The following is an 18,044-nucleotide window of genomic DNA, read 5'->3' on the forward strand; positions in this document are numbered from 1 at the left end:
GGACCTGTAGTCGTGGCAACTTTCTCTTTCAGACCAATTAGCGCTTCCTGAGCGCAGCATCCCACTTCCCCTCATTCTTTCTGGTGAACTAGACTTGACTGGCCACAGCTCACTCCGCCTCTCCCGCAGCCGGAGACCTGCACGGTCAGTCCCGCACTCCTGCCCTGGGCCTGTTCCGCTTCGGCTCATGCTTCGGCTCATGCTTCGTCTTCTGCTTCGTCTGGACAGAGGGCTGGCAGTCTTCATGTCATGACAGTGCTGCAGAGGATCGGAGTGGTCGCCCCAAACGCCACTGGACCTCCAAAGCCACGGACACTTTCCCGCTGTTTGGAATTTGGTTCCACCAAATATGCGATGTCTGCAGGAGTGCGCGCTGCTTCTGCTGCTTCTGCTGCTCAGCTTTGTGTTCATGTTGGCAGCTGGCCACGGAGAGCCCTTTGACTCCAGCAGATTTCATACACTCTTTGCAGAACAAGGTCAGTGCATGCACCGTTTTCCATTTGACTTTATTTCAGGCACATAAACTGACACATTTAAGTTTCACATGAATATACCATTAACATTTTTGTGGTAGGTTTAAAAAAGGCCTATTTGATATTGATGCTGAAATGAAAAAAATGCAATTCATATAATGTATTTTTTATGTTTTACACTATTAAAATGTATGCTTTTTCACTGTACAGGTCAGAGTGGTTCAGCCATTGTTCATCCATTCAAAACCAGTGCAGATGGAGCGTTCCTCTCCCACTCCCTCTCTCATCACTTCAATAGTCAACGAGTCAGACGTGACCTTCGACCCCACACTACAGAGGACAGAGTCTACTACAAGGTCAACTACAATGGAGACACCTTAGTGTTTAACCTGAGCGCAAACACTAAGCTAGTGTCAAATGACTACACTGTGGAGCGGAGGAACGGGGGCGTCAACAGGACAGAGCTTCCTTCAAACAAGGTCAACTTCTGTCACCATTTGGGAACCGTGATCACCTCCAACGCCATAGGAACTACTGCCATCAGCACCTGTGACGGACTGGTAAGTCACTCTCATAGGAACTACTGCCATCAGCACCTGTGACGGACTGGTAAGTCACTCTCATAGGAACTACTGCCATCAGCACCTGTGACGGACTGGGTAAGTCACTCTCATAGAAACTACTGCCATGACTTATAGGAACTACTGCCATCAGCACGTGTGACGGACTGGGTAAGTCACTCTCATAGGAACTACTGCCATGACTTAAAGGAACTACTGCCTTCAGCACGTGTGACGGACTGGGTAAGTCACTCTCATAGGAACTACTGCCATGATTTATAGGAACTACTGCCATCAGCACGTGTGACGGACTGGATAAGTCACTCTCATAGGAACTACTGCCATGATTTATAGGAACTACTGCCATCAGCACGTGTGACGGACTGGATAAGTCACTCTCATAGGAACTACTGCCATGATTTATAGGAACTACTGCCATCAGCACGTGTGACGGACTGGGTAAGTCACTCTCATAGGAACTACTGCCATGATTTATAGGAACTACTGCCATCAGCACCTGTGACGGACTGGATAAGTCACTCTTATAGGAACTACTGCCATCAGCACCTGTGATGGACTGGGTAAGTCACTCTCATAGGAACTACTGCCATGACTTAAAGGAACTACTGCCATCAGCACGTGTGATGGACTGGGTAAGTCACTCTCATAGGAACTACTGCCATGACTTAAAGGAACTACTGCCTTCAGCACCTGTGACGGACTGGATAAGTCTAGACTCTCATTCAGTCATGTCAGTCGCTGCAGCCGGTCCAGACCAGACTCACTGAGGAGGGAACATCCACGTTTCAAAGAGGTGAAGAGAAAGAAGAAACTTTCTCTCTCTTTCTCTGTTTTTCTTTCTGTCTTTCTCTCTCTCTCTTTCTCTCTGTCTTTCTCTCTTTCATCTCTTCTCTCTCTCTCCTTCTATCTCTCTCTTTCTCTCTCTATCTCTATCTCTCTCTCTACTTCTCTTTCTTCTCTCTCTCTGTCTCTCGTTCTCTCTCTCTTTCTTGATGTATCTGACAGTAGTCTGTCTGTTACTCTGCCTTTCAAAGACTTCCTGAAACTATTTGCAGAGTGGTCCCTGCATACCTTCTGATGAAGCTGTTTCTTGGTCAACCGATGTGAGCCCTATAGTCTTTCCACCTTACATTCCCTCTTGAACAATAATACTGCTGTCTCAAAACTCGTCTTTATGATCGATGTTTAAGAAAATCTTTAAACAAACATGAGGTCCTCCTTTTACAATATATCTATGCATTTATAAAGACTGTTACTCTTTGCTTATTGATTATCCACTATGCAGTTTGGATAATATTCAATAAATCCAAGTGCAACTTGATAACGATTTCTGTTATTCTACTGTGTTAAAAGAATGAACTTGCGTATCGTAATTCTTCAATCTAGTATAAATTATAAATGACCTTGTGATGGATTAGCAGAAGACTCAAACCATAATGGCTTATAAAATAGATATGTAGTGAGGTTGTGTAAAGTCAAAGCATGTCTTATTATCAATATATAACAAAAATAACAAAAGATTAGAGTGAATGATAAAAGTGAATGAAATCCAACTGCTGCAAAACAAATAATTGTAACAATGGAGAATTTGGAGAACTTACTGCTCGTCAAACACCCACTAAAACTTAACCCTCAGTTGTAGCAGTAAAACATTTGTCAGGAGAACCTTAGGTAATCCCTCAGGCACCAAACAAGAAGGAGCAAGTCTGGACCTATTATATTGGTATTTTCCTCACTTAAATGCATGTTTTTTTTCTCACTTTACAGAGGAAAAATGATAATGTCTTTCAACTCTGAGGAGATTAGCTTTAGGGCAACCTTTTCATGTGAAGCAAAAATGGACGGGGGGTTTATATGACCTTATAATGAAACAAAAACACTTGTTTAGGCTGCAAGCTTATTTGAATAGTTTTGCTTAATCATCAAGTCATGAGCGGCCCTCCCCAGTCGCGTTTCCCACTAACCTCTGCTAAGGCCACAGGCAGGAGCTTCCAGACCCAATTGGCCCGGACTACCAAACCCACAGAAGCAGGAAGTATGAGTAAAGCAGTTCCACATGGCCCGTGTGTTGAGAGCACAGGCTTGTGTTATGGTAACCTCCCTGGGCTCTGGCACCTCACACCCAAACACTTCCTCTGGGTTCCACAAATTCTGCATGGAAAAGACTTAAGACGAAGGGGGGACAGGTGTGTTTCATATTTAAGAGAAACTAGAGATCTCCATTGGCAAGACTCAAGTCACAATAGTGGAATAAAGACTACACATTCATTTACATTATGTTTTATCCAGGACTTATGTTCAGCAGTATATCAATGTGTTAATTACAGCTGCAATCCTCAGCTATTTGTCAGACAAAACAATGATTTGTCTTATTTTTTTTTAATTGCATGTATTTATGTATTATTTTAGCCTATGAAAACAATTTTGTTAAAGAGATTTCTTTGCATCAAATTACACAGGGCTTCTTTGTTAAACATAGCAGAGACTTTGTTTATAGCAATTAAAGGATTACCACTAACGCTGTATCCACAGTGTATACACAAAGTCCTACAAAGCTCAGGAGTACAGTGAGTAAGAACAGTAGTATAACTGTATTCCTACCTGTTTTTCTCTGCTGAGATTATAGTTGCAGGCAGGAAATGTCAGATAGCATGGCTCACTGATAGTAAAATATACAAATAAAACTGTAGTTAGTCTTTTGCATTACAGGTCATGACAAGACTGAAACTTTGACAAAATGCAGTATACAAAGAGAATAGCTTTTGCTGCTTGGTGTCCACATATCAGGCTGCATGCCTTAAGGATGAGTCTGCACCTGGGACCAAGGCCATGTCAAGCTCAGTCTTCAAACGTTTTCATCTCAAAGTTGAGCCATTTGCCTGTTGCTTACGATATTCATGTATGTACACTTTAGCGTCATGATCTATAGACAACCAGTTTCAGTGTTGAATTTAGATCATATAAATAAACCAGATTTGGCAAGTAAGGTAACCATTTTTCTATTATTTCACAGTGATAAAGTTTTTTCAGATGACCTAGAAAGCTGTCAGCTGAACTAAACAGGAACTGTTAGCCCTGCATGGTTCCATTCTTCAACATCTGCCTTTAAACTCTTGTGCAATAGAAATGTTTTCTCTTGTATGTGTGCACTGGCTAGAAATAATATTTAAACACTTTTAAATCATTGCGATGCAATATATTTTGTACTAGCACAGAGTATGATCACTATTTTGCTCTGGAAGAATCATGTCTGCCTCATTCATTCTGTAGAATAGTTTTAGTGGAGGAGGGAAGGTTTGTCCTGGAACAGTCTTGGTGTATTTGGACTTGGTTCGACTCAAAACCCACTTACACACCAGCGTTAATAAAGCAACCCCTCGCACAGTTGTTTGCACAGAAAAGTCGAGCGTGGTTTTAACAGGATTCTCTTGTGTAGCTGTAGCTTTTGTATACACTGGGTAGAATGTATGTGTGTGTTCAGCAGCAGACTTCAGTGATCAGTGAACAGCCTGCACCGGTGAGAACATGCAGAGAATACTTGCACTTTGTCTTACTGCAGCCGACAGAGAATGTGCCCCAGGGAGATATTGGCGAGAAGTTCTACATTTACAAGTTGATCAGTGATAGAAATGATTGAATTATTCAGATGAACTTTATTTAAAAAAATATGAAATGAAATGAAAAAAATGAAATGAAAAAGGCATGGCAAGACAAGTTGGTGGATTGTGGGCATCAAACCCAGCTGTCTAAACAAGTCTGTGCATGCAATCAGGGCAAAGAGGAGTTTTACAAACAGTGACAAACTGGAGAACTTAATCTTCAGTTTTATTATTATCACACACTACATCTGGAAGAAAAGATATGGTTGAAGATAAAAATGTATGACGATTATACATTTGTATTTTCAGAGAGGCTTCTTCTCCCTTCCAGAGGGCTATTACTTCATTGAGCCTGTACAGAAGTCCAGTCATTCCACTGGAAGTCCAGAGCCTCATGTTATTTATCCTAAAACTACTGCCACCTCTAACAGAAGAAAACGGAGTGATGGTGGTTCTCACAGCCCCTGTGGGGTTCAAGGTTGGTTCTGGTACAAGTCATAGTATTGTAAATGCTTTTAGCATCTGGTGCTTAGTAAGTGTATGAAATATTACAATGTTTTAGACAATGCAGAGGATTGTGCAAAAGTGGAGCGAGAGAGGGAAGAATGGGAGAGAGACCAGGAGAAAGAGACAGATCCAGTTCAGTCCCGGCAGCAGCGCTCCGTCAGCAGTGAGCGCTGGGTGGAGACTATGGTGGTGGCTGACTCAAAACTGATTGAGTATCATGGAAGCAATAATGTGGAGTCATACATTTTCACTATCATGAATATGGTAAGCATCATACATTCCTTTGTCTAAGAATGAGACAGAAATGATTTAGTACTTAAACGTGCCGTGTCGACAGGTGGCTGGCATTTTCCATGATGCCAGTATTGGCAATGCAGTCCATGTCATCTTGGTTCGACTTATTCTTCTTCAAGGAGAAGAGGTAAAACAGATCTGGTCAACTTCATCACACCAGTTGCAACCTTTTCCATTGCTTTTATTTATTTTCAAATTTTCACATAAGATGTATTCAGTTTTAGATTAATTTCATTAAGATATTGTTTCTACCAGAAAGGGTTGAAGATTGTTCACAATGCAGACACCACTTTGTCTAGTTTCTGTGCCTGGCAGAAAAATATAAATCCACAAAGTGATACACACCCAGCTCATCATGACTTGGCTGTGTTGGTTACTCGGTAAGTGACAAGACTCACATTATCGGACATCATGAATAATTCCCAAATAGTTTATCTCTAATTCCTTTTTAGAAAAGACATCTGTGCTGGAATGAACCAGCCTTGTGAGACTCTGGGGCTCTCTCATCTGTCTGGAATGTGTCAGCCTCATCGAAGTTGCAATATTAACGAGGATTCTGGTCTGCCTGTCGCCTTTACCGTGGCTCATGAGATGGGCCATAGGTGTGTGGGCTTCTGCGGAAACTCTACATTCAAAAAGAATCATGCTCATTGTTCTGTGATCGAAACTTTATGTTTGAATGCAGTTTTGGGATCCATCATGATGGCCAGGGGAATGACTGTGAGGTGGATGGGAGGCATCCGTTCATCATGTCCAGACAGTTAATGTACGACAGCTCGCCCCTTACGTGGTCGTCCTGCTCCAAAGAGTACATCACCCGCTTTCTGGAGTAAGTGTGCAATGGAATGAGACTCTGCCCAGCGATAGTACAATATGTTTTAGTGAAAGTATTTGCAGACTCACTATAGAGAACATCCAAGGGGTTTGTGAGAAAAAGAAGGCCTGGCCGAGAAAACAGTCAACACCATGTTCCAACCACATGTTAATCTTTTGGCTGTAACAGTGGCAAGTGCTTCCAGGAGGTTATAAATCTTAAACCTGCACTATGAGTCAAGAGCATGTGTGGCCTTGAATATAAGAAGAATATAAAATAGCTTGCCTGTTAAAACGTTTTTATGTCACTGTTTATTTGTAGCCGAGGTTGGGGTTTCTGTCTGGATGACCGTCCCTCAAAGAAAGAGCTGGCCACTCCGCTGGCAAACCTGGGCGTGCGCTACACCACACAGCATCAGTGTCAGCTTCAGTATGGGCCAAATGCAACTTTCTGCTCCGAAGTCGATGTTAGTCATACATGCACATTTTTCCAAATGGTTTTAAGCATTAATTTTCATTGTTACATTTTTCTTTTAGAATATCTGTCAGATCCTGTGGTGTTCTGTGAATGGCTCGTGTCGCTCTAAACTTGATTCGCCCATCGATGGAACACGCTGTGGGCCTGGAAAGGTAAGTTAGTCAGTATATCACATCATCATATCAGTATATGTATCATGCAAAAGGTACATTTATGAACTTCTCCTCATCAGTAACTTTCTCAAAGTTGGATTAGTTGATTTATGCATGTTTGAGTAATCCAGTATTATCTTCCATTAGAGGAATGGGTCAGAAAATGTCAGTTTTTACCTGCCCCCCATGGCTCAGTAGTTTCTTACAGTTATTTGAAACATTTGGGGTCAAATACATAGGGTTAAAAATGCTGTATTTATATTTCTTAAAAATAAAATATGGTGCCTGTTAAAGTGAATTACCAGCGGGGCCATCAGAGGAGACTAAATTCCACAGTTTTGAACTGGACATTAATAGACCTGTTTCTTTTATTACCCCATATTTCAATCAATATTGAGGTTTACAATGAGCCAAAAAAATAATGATCACATATGTGAATCAAATGTCTTGTAAAATATATAAATCCTAAATAAACAATCTTTAATGTGAGCTGTGTTTACTTGTGCTTTTCAGTGGTGTATCTCTGGAGAGTGTGTGATCGTGGGGAAGCTGCCTGAGACAGTGAATGGAGGCTGGGGGCCCTGGAGCACCTGGTCCTTCTGCTCCAGGACATGTGGCACCGGAGTCCAGTCTGCAGACAGAGAGTGCAACAGTCCCAAGTGAGTCTCAGATCAGATACTCAAAATAATAGTTTTATCTACATGTTGTGCATGTTTTATTATTTATTATTTAGGGATGCCAAATTCAGGGGGGAAACATCACTCATATTATATGGAGGATGATTGACACATTGAGTACATGAGAAAGTTATTTCTGTACTGTAAATGTAAACCTGCGGAAGTGTAGACTATTCATTTATTAGTAATGATTGGTGTGTCACGTTTTAAAAGCCACTGCAGCCATTTGCTGGAATGTGGGCAGTAATTGCTTTCACAGTTGAAATTAATTGAATGGCACTGTCATATAAAACGTGGGTAATATAATAGTAGAAGAAACTGAATGTTGCACTCGCATTTAAACAATGAACCACTGAAAGAAATAGTAGAGGTATAGTGATAATAGGTGTAATTTTCAGTCACCAAAGTTATCCTTAATCTATTTTATTTATGTATTTCTAATTTGCGCAGGCCTGAATTTGGGGGTAAATACTGCACCGGGGAGAGGAGGCGCTATCGAACGTGCAACACAAAACCCTGCCTGAACGACCTGCCATCGTTTAGAGAAATGCAATGCAGCGAGTTTAACACAGTGTCCTACCACAATGAGCTTTATCAATGGATACCAGTCACCAACCATGGTAAGTAGAGGTTTGAGGTCATGATGTAATTACAACGAGAGATCCAACAGGGGGCAGCATTTCCTGTAGAAATGGAAGGCACCTCGATGTACAATTACACCTCTCTGGCCTGTAATTGCAGTTTTTGCTGGGGTCAACACACATTTCTATGTTTTATGTTTCAGTCCTTGTAATTTATGGTTTGTATGTAATTACTTCACCTCAATCTGACAGCCTTTGACAAAACACAGCTGCCAAATTCCTTCTGTATGGGACCACACATAAACTGGCTGAATTGCTCTCTCGAAACATACTGTTGCAATTACTTCTAAAATATTTAGCATGTTCAAAAGTAAGGCTATGTGAGATGCACAGTTTTTCATGTGTGGTCGCGCAATATGGAATACTGTTTGAAGTCAGTAAGATTGCCAGTCATTTGTTGCAAAAACACATCCTTAAAGAAAATGTTAATGTTTTTATTTACCCTGCTTAGTAAGTCCTTGTGAGCTGCATTGTCGACCCGTCAACGAGTATTTCTCGGAGAAGATGCTGGACGCTGTGACCGATGGGACGCCCTGCTTCATGAACAACAAGTCGCGAAACATCTGTGTCAATGGAGTGTGCAAGGTAGTGTGGCTGGGTAAGAGAATAAAGGGCAGGGGTAACCAAAATAATGATTATAATCGATATTTGATATATGATTCTAAAATGAGCTACCAATGTCCCAAATACACAATTTTCATTTTTTGTTATTCAAATCTTTACATATTTTCAGATACAAAAAAACACAATAACCTTGTTTTGTTTATGTTTATGTTTTAACACCTTTTTACACAATTTCTTCATGAATAATAAAGCAGTTAAAAGCATGCACATTCAGTAGGCTCATGATATATGTCTAGCTGTTCTGTTGTTGTATTAAAATGCCATTAACCTCTTTTTTATTATTCAAACCACTTATATAACAGACTTAAGAGTGGAATATACTTAATTATAGTCTTTAGATTACCTCTAGTCTGTGTGTTCAGGAGGTGGGCTGTGACTTCGGCATTGACTCCAATGCTGTTGAGGATCGCTGTGGAGTATGTTTAGGGGACGGTTCCAGCTGTGAGACTGTCTATAATCGGTTTGATGAAGGAGAAGGCTTCGGTGGGTTTAAAGATATTTTCCAAAGCATTACCTTCAGTATATGGTGTGCAAATGCCATCATTATACGTTTACTGCAAAGTGCTTTCATGTATTAAAACAGAATGATGAAGTACCGTTATCTCAAGGCACAAAGTCATTTGAGGACAGGATCACCACTGAACGCCCTTCTTTGTGTTTTACTCAGTTGTCACGGCAACATGACTGTACAGCTGTTATCCCACTTGGCGGTAACGGTTTGTGTGTCTTTTTTCCTGCCAATGTTGCAACTCGAAAACATATAAATCGTTGTGGTGCTTTCCCATGTTCTGATTTTGAAATAGATGATCAACAGATGCATGTAATAAAAAAGTAAATGTATATATTTTTAGCAAGCCATTTATTTATTTTATTTAGTTGATTAAAGTTTGTGTTCCTGGCCTTTGAAGTTTTTACTCTTATGGTATTTGTTTGTTGAAAATTTGGCAATAGTCAATATCATTGTCCGCTGACACTGATGAGCATATTATTGATCTGTGAATCTTAAACCAGATCATTAATATAGATACAGTACATTTTAAACTGCAGACATTTTCTTTTCCCTGTCGACACAACTCTCGCTGATCATTTTTGATCATCCAGACGAGGCGCAGTTTAACTCGAATGAGCCGACTGACGGTTTAATATTGAATACTTTGCTCATCTTAAAAATATCCTTATATATATACATAATTATACACGTTAGCTTGTGCCCCCTTGTGGTAGGATTTTGAAATAGACAGGTGCAAACAACATGAAAGTGCAACTAAAGAAAGCCACATGTTTGTTTGGCAGTTGACGTTTTAGTGCTGATGACTGTACATTCATCCAGTGTGCGCAAAATCATAAAATTGCAGTTTTTTAAGAGATTGACCCAGATGTGTAGGACTTCAAAAACATCTGACCCGCAAGTTAGTAATGCTCACAGCGCCTCTTAAAAATCATTAAACTTCAGAACTTGTAGATGTTTTTTTTTTTTTTTGGTACAGTAAAAAGAAGCAGGCCATTGCCCCCCACGCAGAATACAACACATGCCAGCCGCCCACAGCCTGAGCCCACTCTATTAAAGATCAGAGAGCATGTGGTCGCCTGACTGCAGCCCCGGTGGCCTCTGAGTGACTGGTTCTGTCTGTACAGGATACATAGATGTGGGCCTGATACCTGAGGGGGCGCGGGACATCCTGGTCACCGAAGTGGAGGAGGCAGGTAACTTCTTGGCACTGAAGAGCCACGACTCAGAGGAGTACTTCCTCAATGGCAACTACATCATCCAGTGGAACGGAGAGTATGAAGCGGGTGGCACAACGTTCTACTATGAGCGGACAGCCAACATGGAGAACCTCACAGCCCCGGGACCCACAAATAAGCCCGTCATTTTACAGGTACTGCGAGGGCTAAAGGGGGATTAGTCTACTCCTGTTGCATGTTGTGAGCTGTAGCTGAAACAATCACTTATTTCTTAGTCCAGTCATCTCTAAAGAAATTTGTTGTGTTAATTTGAAGAAAAAGAAGAAAGTTGTGTTAATTTGTTCACTTTGCCATTATTTCTCATTGATAAATGATGTTTAAATTTGGTTAATTAGTTGATTACATTTTTAATTAGGAAAAATGTAATAAAAACTTTGTTGTTAATGTTTCACACTTTTGCAGCTTCTATACCAAGAAAACAACCCTGGTATAAAGTATGAGTACACCATCAAAAAGGCCAGAAAGACTGTAAATGAGATCACAGATCTCATTTACACATGGAGGCATGGGGCCTGGACACACTGCAGCGCTGCATGTGGATTAGGTCTGTATTCTCTTCAATTTTCTCTATAGAGCCTGGATCGAATGCCAAAAACTTTACGTTACTGTGCCAAAGAGATGCATAGGCAAAAAGTAAACACAAGAACTCAATAAGCCGCTGAGTCCCTACTGGTAAATATATTAGACTATAGAACAAGAATACTTTTAAATGAACGCTAAATTTAGTATTAAGCGTCTTTAAATCTCCATTGAGTTTAAAATAAGGCAAACGGAAAATTCTTTGAGGTGTGACGACACAAGCTCAAGCTCATTGTTTAAGGTTTGAATGGCATTTTGTATAAACTGCCTCTTGGTTTTACAGGTGAGCAGCATCAGCCTGTGCGTTGCCTTGAGGTCGATGTGGGGGTGGTGGACGACTCATTGTGTGAAACTGAAACACAACCACAAGACAGATACAGAAAATGCAAGAAAATGGACTGTCCAGCCAGGTCTTAACATTTGTGCCAGGATTTTAGTCGGTGGTAAAAACAGTTACATTTAGACTTCTTCTTTTCAGGTGGTGGGTTGGGGGCTGGCAGCACTGCACTGCCACTTGTGGGCCAGAAGGAGTACGCTCACGGACGGTGTTGTGTGTTCGCACTGTCTCAGGGGAGGAGACTGTGTTGCATCCTGTAGAGTGCAAACATCTGCTCAAACCTAAACGTGTGGTCCCCTGCAACAGAGATGCCCCATGTGGACAAGAGTGGACCATGGGAGTGTGGGAAGAGGTAAGTAAGCTTATGTTAAAACACATCTAATAGCAACAAATAAATATTACACAACAGTTTGTAGGGTCTCAACAGTAAATCATCTGTCATTGTCTGGAACTGTTTCAAGCAGTAAAAGCCATATACATAAATATTATTGTCTTTGTGTTACAGACAAAACATCTTTAATAGAAAAAATACATAAATACATTTCCTGCTTTCAATATTGTGGGGGTAAAACACTACTATAAAATATAGTTCACAAATTAAGAATACTTTGTGTTGCTTTATTTTTGAAGTGCCCTGTTACATGTGGTGGAGGAGTCCGCTCTCGCACTGTCACCTGTGCCCTTACCCCGAAGAAGAGCTGCGACGTGTCCGCCAAACCTCGCTCCCGTTCACTGTGTGGACTCCAGAGTTGTCCTAACCCAGGTCTGCGGAGGCGTCCCGGGCCTCCTCCCAAATACCGCCGGTTATACCCCCCAAAGCGCCAACCCACCGAACCTTCATCTACTTGGTTTCCAACAACAATCACATCCACAGCTGCTCCGACAGTTTACAGTCCAACCACCAGACAGACTACTCTCTTTAATTCTACCACTTCAACCTGGAACACCTCAGTCCCTAACATCACAGACACACTTGATAATGAGTCTGATGTTGTGCGGACCAAAAAAGAAAGGTATCCGATTCCTAAAAGGAGCAAAAATGAAAAAAATACAGAACATTCTCGAAATGAAATGCAAGAGGAAGAAGAGGAGGGAAGTACTTCAAATGTATTATATACGACTGGTTATGACTACATTGTTGAAGACGGAACCGAGGAGGAAATTATTGACTTGGATGTTAAAACTACAGCTAAACCATCAAAATCAAAATCATCCATTACATTAGACACTTCTCCACTTACCACACACACCACTAGAGTGACCACCAGGAGTCCTCAGCCTTTGTCCACTCTTCGCAACAATAAATACAACAAAATATTCCTCATCACAACCCCACAGACTGAAAAATTGTTTATTTTTGACACAACACAGGCCCAATTCACAACAACCACACATCCAATGACCACAACCACATGGCTACAGCCAACAGTAAAGATCATAAAGCCTAAGACGTTAGCAGTTACACCAAAAGCTAATACAGGAACCTCTCCAGCGCAAAAGAAGATGTCGCACCCCAAAGGAAATCGCCTGAAAAAACAGAACATCCCCAGCAGTAACCAGAGCAACCTTATGGCCAGAGAGACTGTAATGAAGGACCTCACATGGGTCGTTGGCAACTGGAGTGAGGTGAGTCTTATTTATATGACAAATGTGTTTATAGATCACTTATAGATTTAATACCTAAGATTCAAAGTTGAATTCTCAAGCATGCTAACAATGTGATGTATGCAATCTTCTAATATTATAATGAATTAGAGATAGATGGTATGGCAAGAAAATAATAATAATCACATCATAATTTAATTTAATTTTTCTTATTTGAAAAAAAAATGCGACTTCATAAAGGAGACTTATAGTTAATTTTGATGGATGAAATTTAACATGAGTTCTTCCAAAATCAAAACTCTGCTTCTAGATGATTGGCTGTAGACTTAGACCTAGATTATAATGCCCCGTGCTTATCATTGATGAGTTGAAACTAATGAATCTTGATTTAATTGATGGCGGGTTAGTTAGGGTAAGTTAAATAGTTTATCCTGGTTGGCAAATAGTGAATTTGAATATGAATTACAGGTTGGGGATAAAGCAAAAGATTTTTATCATGATTTTCGTGGCGCCAGATCATGATCTTGATTTCATCACAATTCACACTTGTATTTTTCTATGTAAATAAAGTCATCTTCATCTTCTGAAAGTTCACACTTCACTGTGATTGGTAAATCCACCTGTCACTCACCCAGAGCTTTACAGTGGCTGACCAATAGGAGAAATGGGTGGGGGAAAAGTAAAAGAGATCACAAATTGATTTTTATCGCCTAATCTGATATAAATGGTTGAAAGTTCATGTTTCTGTGTCAGCCCCTCTGATGTCAAAGATTTATCCTGCTGTTTGAAAACATTGTAACTCTAAGCTACTTCAAATAACTTAAGGATTGTATTATGAAGTTATTATATTTTTTTCAGCTTTCCTTAATGTATTACAGTGCATTTTCCTAGTCTAATTTGAGTGTTGTGCTGTCCAGTGTTCAACCACTTGTGGGATTGGTGCGATTTGGAGGACAGTTGTTTGCAGTGCACAGAGTGAGGAAGGCTGTCTGCACACTGAGCGACCTGAGCCTGCTCGCACGTGTCATCTGCAGCCCTGTGCCTCCTGGCAAAGTGGCAGCTGGAGCAAGGCCAGTAACATTTCCTGATCACTCTTTACTAGTTCATTTTACTTATTGGTCATTTTATTTTTTCCACCAGTGTCCAGATGAGTGTGCTGCTGTGGCGCGGAGGCATCGAGATGTCCAGTGTGTGGATTCTCAGAGTAGAAGACCCCTGAGACCCTTCCACTGTCAGGCTCTGTCCAGCAAACCCATCAGCACTTTGACTTGCCCCCGAAAACTCTGTCTGTCCTGGAGCACGTCCCCATGGGGTCCTGTAAGAGCAAGGCTTTGCCGACAATCCTTTTTATACACTGTATTTATGGCATCGTAGTCAATTAATCGGCTGTCAAATATTGTTAGTTGAATTATTGTTTAATAGAATTTATATGGACCGCAGCAGAAAGGAGAATTCTTGTAGTTATTTTGAGATTTAGGAGTGAATTGTGTGTTTTATCTACCATTTTACAGGGGGAAAAACAGTGTTTACTAGCTTTCTGTAAAAAAAAAAAAAAAGAAGGTGTGAATTCCTGGTATCCTGTGCTGTTGTCTGTGAACTTTGGGTCATACGTGGTTTGATCATCAATATACTTAATAGTTTAAAGATGAATTTATGTCTTTAGTCGACCAAGCACTTTTTTAGATGACTGCAGCACTTTTTGTCTGTATGCAGTTATGCGTTTAATAAACTTTACTTTTTGGGCCACATCATTCATTAGGGTCAGAAAATTGGGACACATCATAATTTACATTAAATGTTTGTAATCATAACAATAAAGACATTATAAAAAGCATATAACCTTTAATACACCTGAGACAGGCAGCCTTGTCTGTTCAGGGGTTGTCGCACAACTGAAATTAATATATGTATCAATAAAATACATGTCAGTGTGTCTGTTCTGCAAATTGCAGTTATCCAAGATGGAGTTAGCTTCAGTTCTATAATTGTGGCTAAGCTGAAGGATAACTGAAGGAAAAGGCAGGAGCAAATGTAAATCAAGAAGCAATGTCTGTGTTTGTTTCTCTCAGTGTTCAGGAAGCTGTGGTGATGGAGCTCGAGAGCGACTTGTTTATTGCCCAGAAGCAAACCGCTGCAGTGATTCAATGAGGCCAAACAGCTCAGAGCCATGCCCACTGAAGCCCTGTGTTCACTGGACTATCAAAGACTGGGACAAGGTTAAATTGACTTTAGTAGTAAAGAGGATGGGTGTAAGTGAGTATAACTAACTGTAACGCTGTCCTTCTGTATATTTGCAGTGCTCGGTGAGTTGTGGTGGCGGTCACCAGCTCCGTGAACTCACGTGCACAAGTGTAGAGGATGAGTCCACAATGACGAACAACCTTTGTGAAAAGATGTCCAAACCAGACATACTCAGGAAATGCAATGAACAGGAATGTAAAGACAGTACAGGTATGTAAGCTATAGTTACATTTTAAGTGGTTTGGTTAGTCTAGTCAAAGGTTGAAATTATATACTTTATTTACAGGCTCAATTTGCAAGAAGAATACCATGTCATCTCGTTTTTGTGACAAACTGAAGCTGCTGGGTCGCTGCGCTTTGAGGTCAATCCAAAAACAGTGTTGTGTGACTTGTGGGCCCTAATTACAAAGAGTCCCATCCCATTGCATTGTACTGTACTACAACCACACCTGATTATGACTGCATTTGTGTTCAAAGTACTTTGACGTGAGTGACACTAATATTTATAGAAATCTATATTTTGTAAAATATTGTTGTCAAAATTATTGACAGTCAAATAGTTCAAAAGGAAAACTTACATTAAACAAGTTGAATGGTGCTTTTTTCTAGATAGAAGAGCTGAACAGAATGTACTGTAAATAATTATATTTTAATAATGTCTGCTCTGTAGAAATATGTTTCAGTTAATTTCATTAACTTGGCAAAGGGTCGGAATTTGTGTTATTTCTGTAAAGTTGTGGGGTTGTTTTTGGTTCAAAACTATCTTTGCTGAACCACATTTCATTTTGTAATCATAGCGATTCTGAATTTGCAGAAATGTATAGAAAAATACTTATTTTGTTACTGTTACTGCTATATTATGTTTATTTACTTCTGCTCACTTTAAACTGGGAACATGCAAATAGACATTTATATTTGCCATTTAATGTGCAGAACACTGCAGAACCTGCACAGCCCAAACCAGAGTGCTCCCCATTGACCAAAGAGTAAGAGGTGTTGCAGGTCATCCCTCTCAGGTTGCTTTTGTGTAAATTACTTTTGTCTTTTGTGTATTTTATACTGGTTAAGTCCTGCATGTCTGTTATCAATAAATGTGACTATCAAAGACATTGGGAGTGTCTTTCAGACTGAGTGAGTTCTATAAGTGCAGCTCTGTTTCATGGATCAGGTTGAGCTGTCCCAGATTTCCGACAGAAAACCTGACACGGACACAGCGGCCGCTTTACTCTGATACTGTCATTCAAGAACCGTGCGGAGAATTACTCAGCACTAATATATTACATAAAAAGGGAAAGAGTAATAGGTAGTTCTATTTACCTTTTTTTCATGATAATCAGTTATTTGCTAACAATTTATCATGTTATTTGCTAAAAAGGAACTACTTAGCGGATGCAAGGATGTGTGGCACAATTCTGCCTGAAGTTTGAACTATGAGTGCACTCGCTTGTGACTGGGGGAAATTGCCTCATGTATATTTTGTCAAGTTTTCACAACTAGTCACTTCAGAGCGCCTTTCATAATATACATTTCATTAACTGCCAACAATATGCAGTTTTACACTTTGCTGTGGTTTATTAGCCCCTCACAAGTGAAAAAATGTCTGTGTGCGCAACTCAAACAGCAACATTTAGAGTTTAGTCTAAGCAGCTTAAGTGGAAAAAAAGAAGCACAAATAGCCATAAAATAACCTGTAAAGCTTGAGAAACACACTGCGATTGTGGTTTGGGTTTAAGTCTAAATGCTTACTTTAATGTTTCTGCTTTTTCCACATTCTCTCTGTGCAATGCGGAAACCAGCAAATAAGTCTTCCCTCAAAGATCTATGAGGTGAAACTAAACATTTGACACCATAGAAACTGGGTCTGGGCAAATGAAAATGCCACAAATATTTGATCTGATAAAAAATAAAATCCCAGTTTAAAAATGTGGCATTGCGCAGTATAGTACTATAAGAATTCACTTTAATAACATTTGATTAGTTTTTGAGTAAAATGTACAGCTTTATTTGCATTTAAACATAATTGTTAGTCCCTTAAAAGGGTTAAAAGTCTTTCAACAAACCACATGCACAAGATAAAGGTATTGTATCGTTAACGACAGGGGTGGAAAATAAAAAAATAGTCACTTTACTGTAATTGAGTAGATTTTTTGGGTGATTGTATTTTTAATTGCTTTTTAAACCTGTACGTATACATGTAATGAACTATGATTCGATAAGTATAACCAAAAAATTTATTAAATGTTACTATTCTGAATAGTAATTTTCATGTACTTTCATGTACTTTTTACTTTTTGGCTCCACTGGTTATGAGAAATATGATGTTTTGTTGTTGCATCTGAAAGGATGTATTTTTCATTGTCACAATAAAATATAATCGTTTGTGTTTCAGATTTGTTTTTTATTTCTATGCTCATTCATTCCAAAGGAGCAAGAACATACCAGGTACTTGCACATGTTTTGAGTTGAGGCCACCTGAAGGAGTTGAACCCGTGAACTGTAAGTGAATTCTTTTAGGCACCTGAAACAGACACTACTAAAGAAGAATGATGTAAGTGCTTGTTCGGAAAAGAAAGATAACATGACAAACATCTACTGATCATTGTAAAGCAGGAAACAGCTACCTCATCTTGTAAGTTACCAGACACCTCAGTCGCAACAGTCAGGAGCACATTAAATATTTACCTTTGATGACCAGGA

General features: G+C 39.9%; 1 protein-coding gene across 1 annotated transcript; it reads left to right on the forward strand.

Moving 5' to 3' along the window:
- Positions 1-197: 197 nt before the first annotated feature.
- Positions 198-16,456, forward strand: LOC140346628 (A disintegrin and metalloproteinase with thrombospondin motifs 12-like). The gene is made up of 24 exons (XM_072432779.1): positions 198-476; positions 684-1,033; positions 4,963-5,131; positions 5,216-5,424; positions 5,498-5,581; positions 5,710-5,834; positions 5,907-6,056; positions 6,140-6,283; positions 6,590-6,734; positions 6,805-6,897; positions 7,411-7,556; positions 8,025-8,194; positions 8,667-8,800; positions 9,202-9,322; positions 10,475-10,719; positions 10,988-11,129; positions 11,448-11,574; positions 11,643-11,853; positions 12,132-13,127; positions 14,024-14,176; positions 14,247-14,423; positions 15,176-15,322; positions 15,404-15,557; positions 15,634-16,456. The coding sequence occupies exons 1-24, from the start codon at positions 350-352 to the stop codon at positions 15,747-15,749; spliced, it is 4,635 nt and encodes a 1,544-aa protein (XP_072288880.1). The 5' UTR covers positions 198-349; the 3' UTR covers positions 15,750-16,456.
- Positions 16,457-18,044: the final 1,588 nt, after the last annotated feature.

The sequence above is a fragment of the Eucyclogobius newberryi genome, unplaced genomic scaffold, assembly GCF_026437365.1.
Source record: "Eucyclogobius newberryi isolate DKJ021-1_F unplaced genomic scaffold, fEucNew1.0.hap1 SCAF_6, whole genome shotgun sequence".
NCBI lineage: Eukaryota > Metazoa > Chordata > Actinopteri > Gobiiformes > Gobiidae > Eucyclogobius > Eucyclogobius newberryi.

What these genes read in the sequence shown, in the direction of transcription:
- LOC140346628 (XM_072432779.1), top strand. Translation starts at nt 350, where the DNA reads ATGCGATGTCTGCAGGAGTGCGCGCTGCTTCTGCTGCTTCTGCTGCTC. An exon ending in GCTCATGAGATGGGCCATAG is followed by an intron (nt 6,057 to 6,139) that starts GTGTGTGGGCTT and finishes GTTTGAATGCAG; the next exon opens with TTTTGGGATCCATCATGATG. An exon ending in AAAATGGACTGTCCAGCCAG is followed by an intron (nt 11,575 to 11,642) that starts GTCTTAACATTT and finishes TCTTCTTTTCAG; the next exon opens with GTGGTGGGTTGGGGGCTGGC.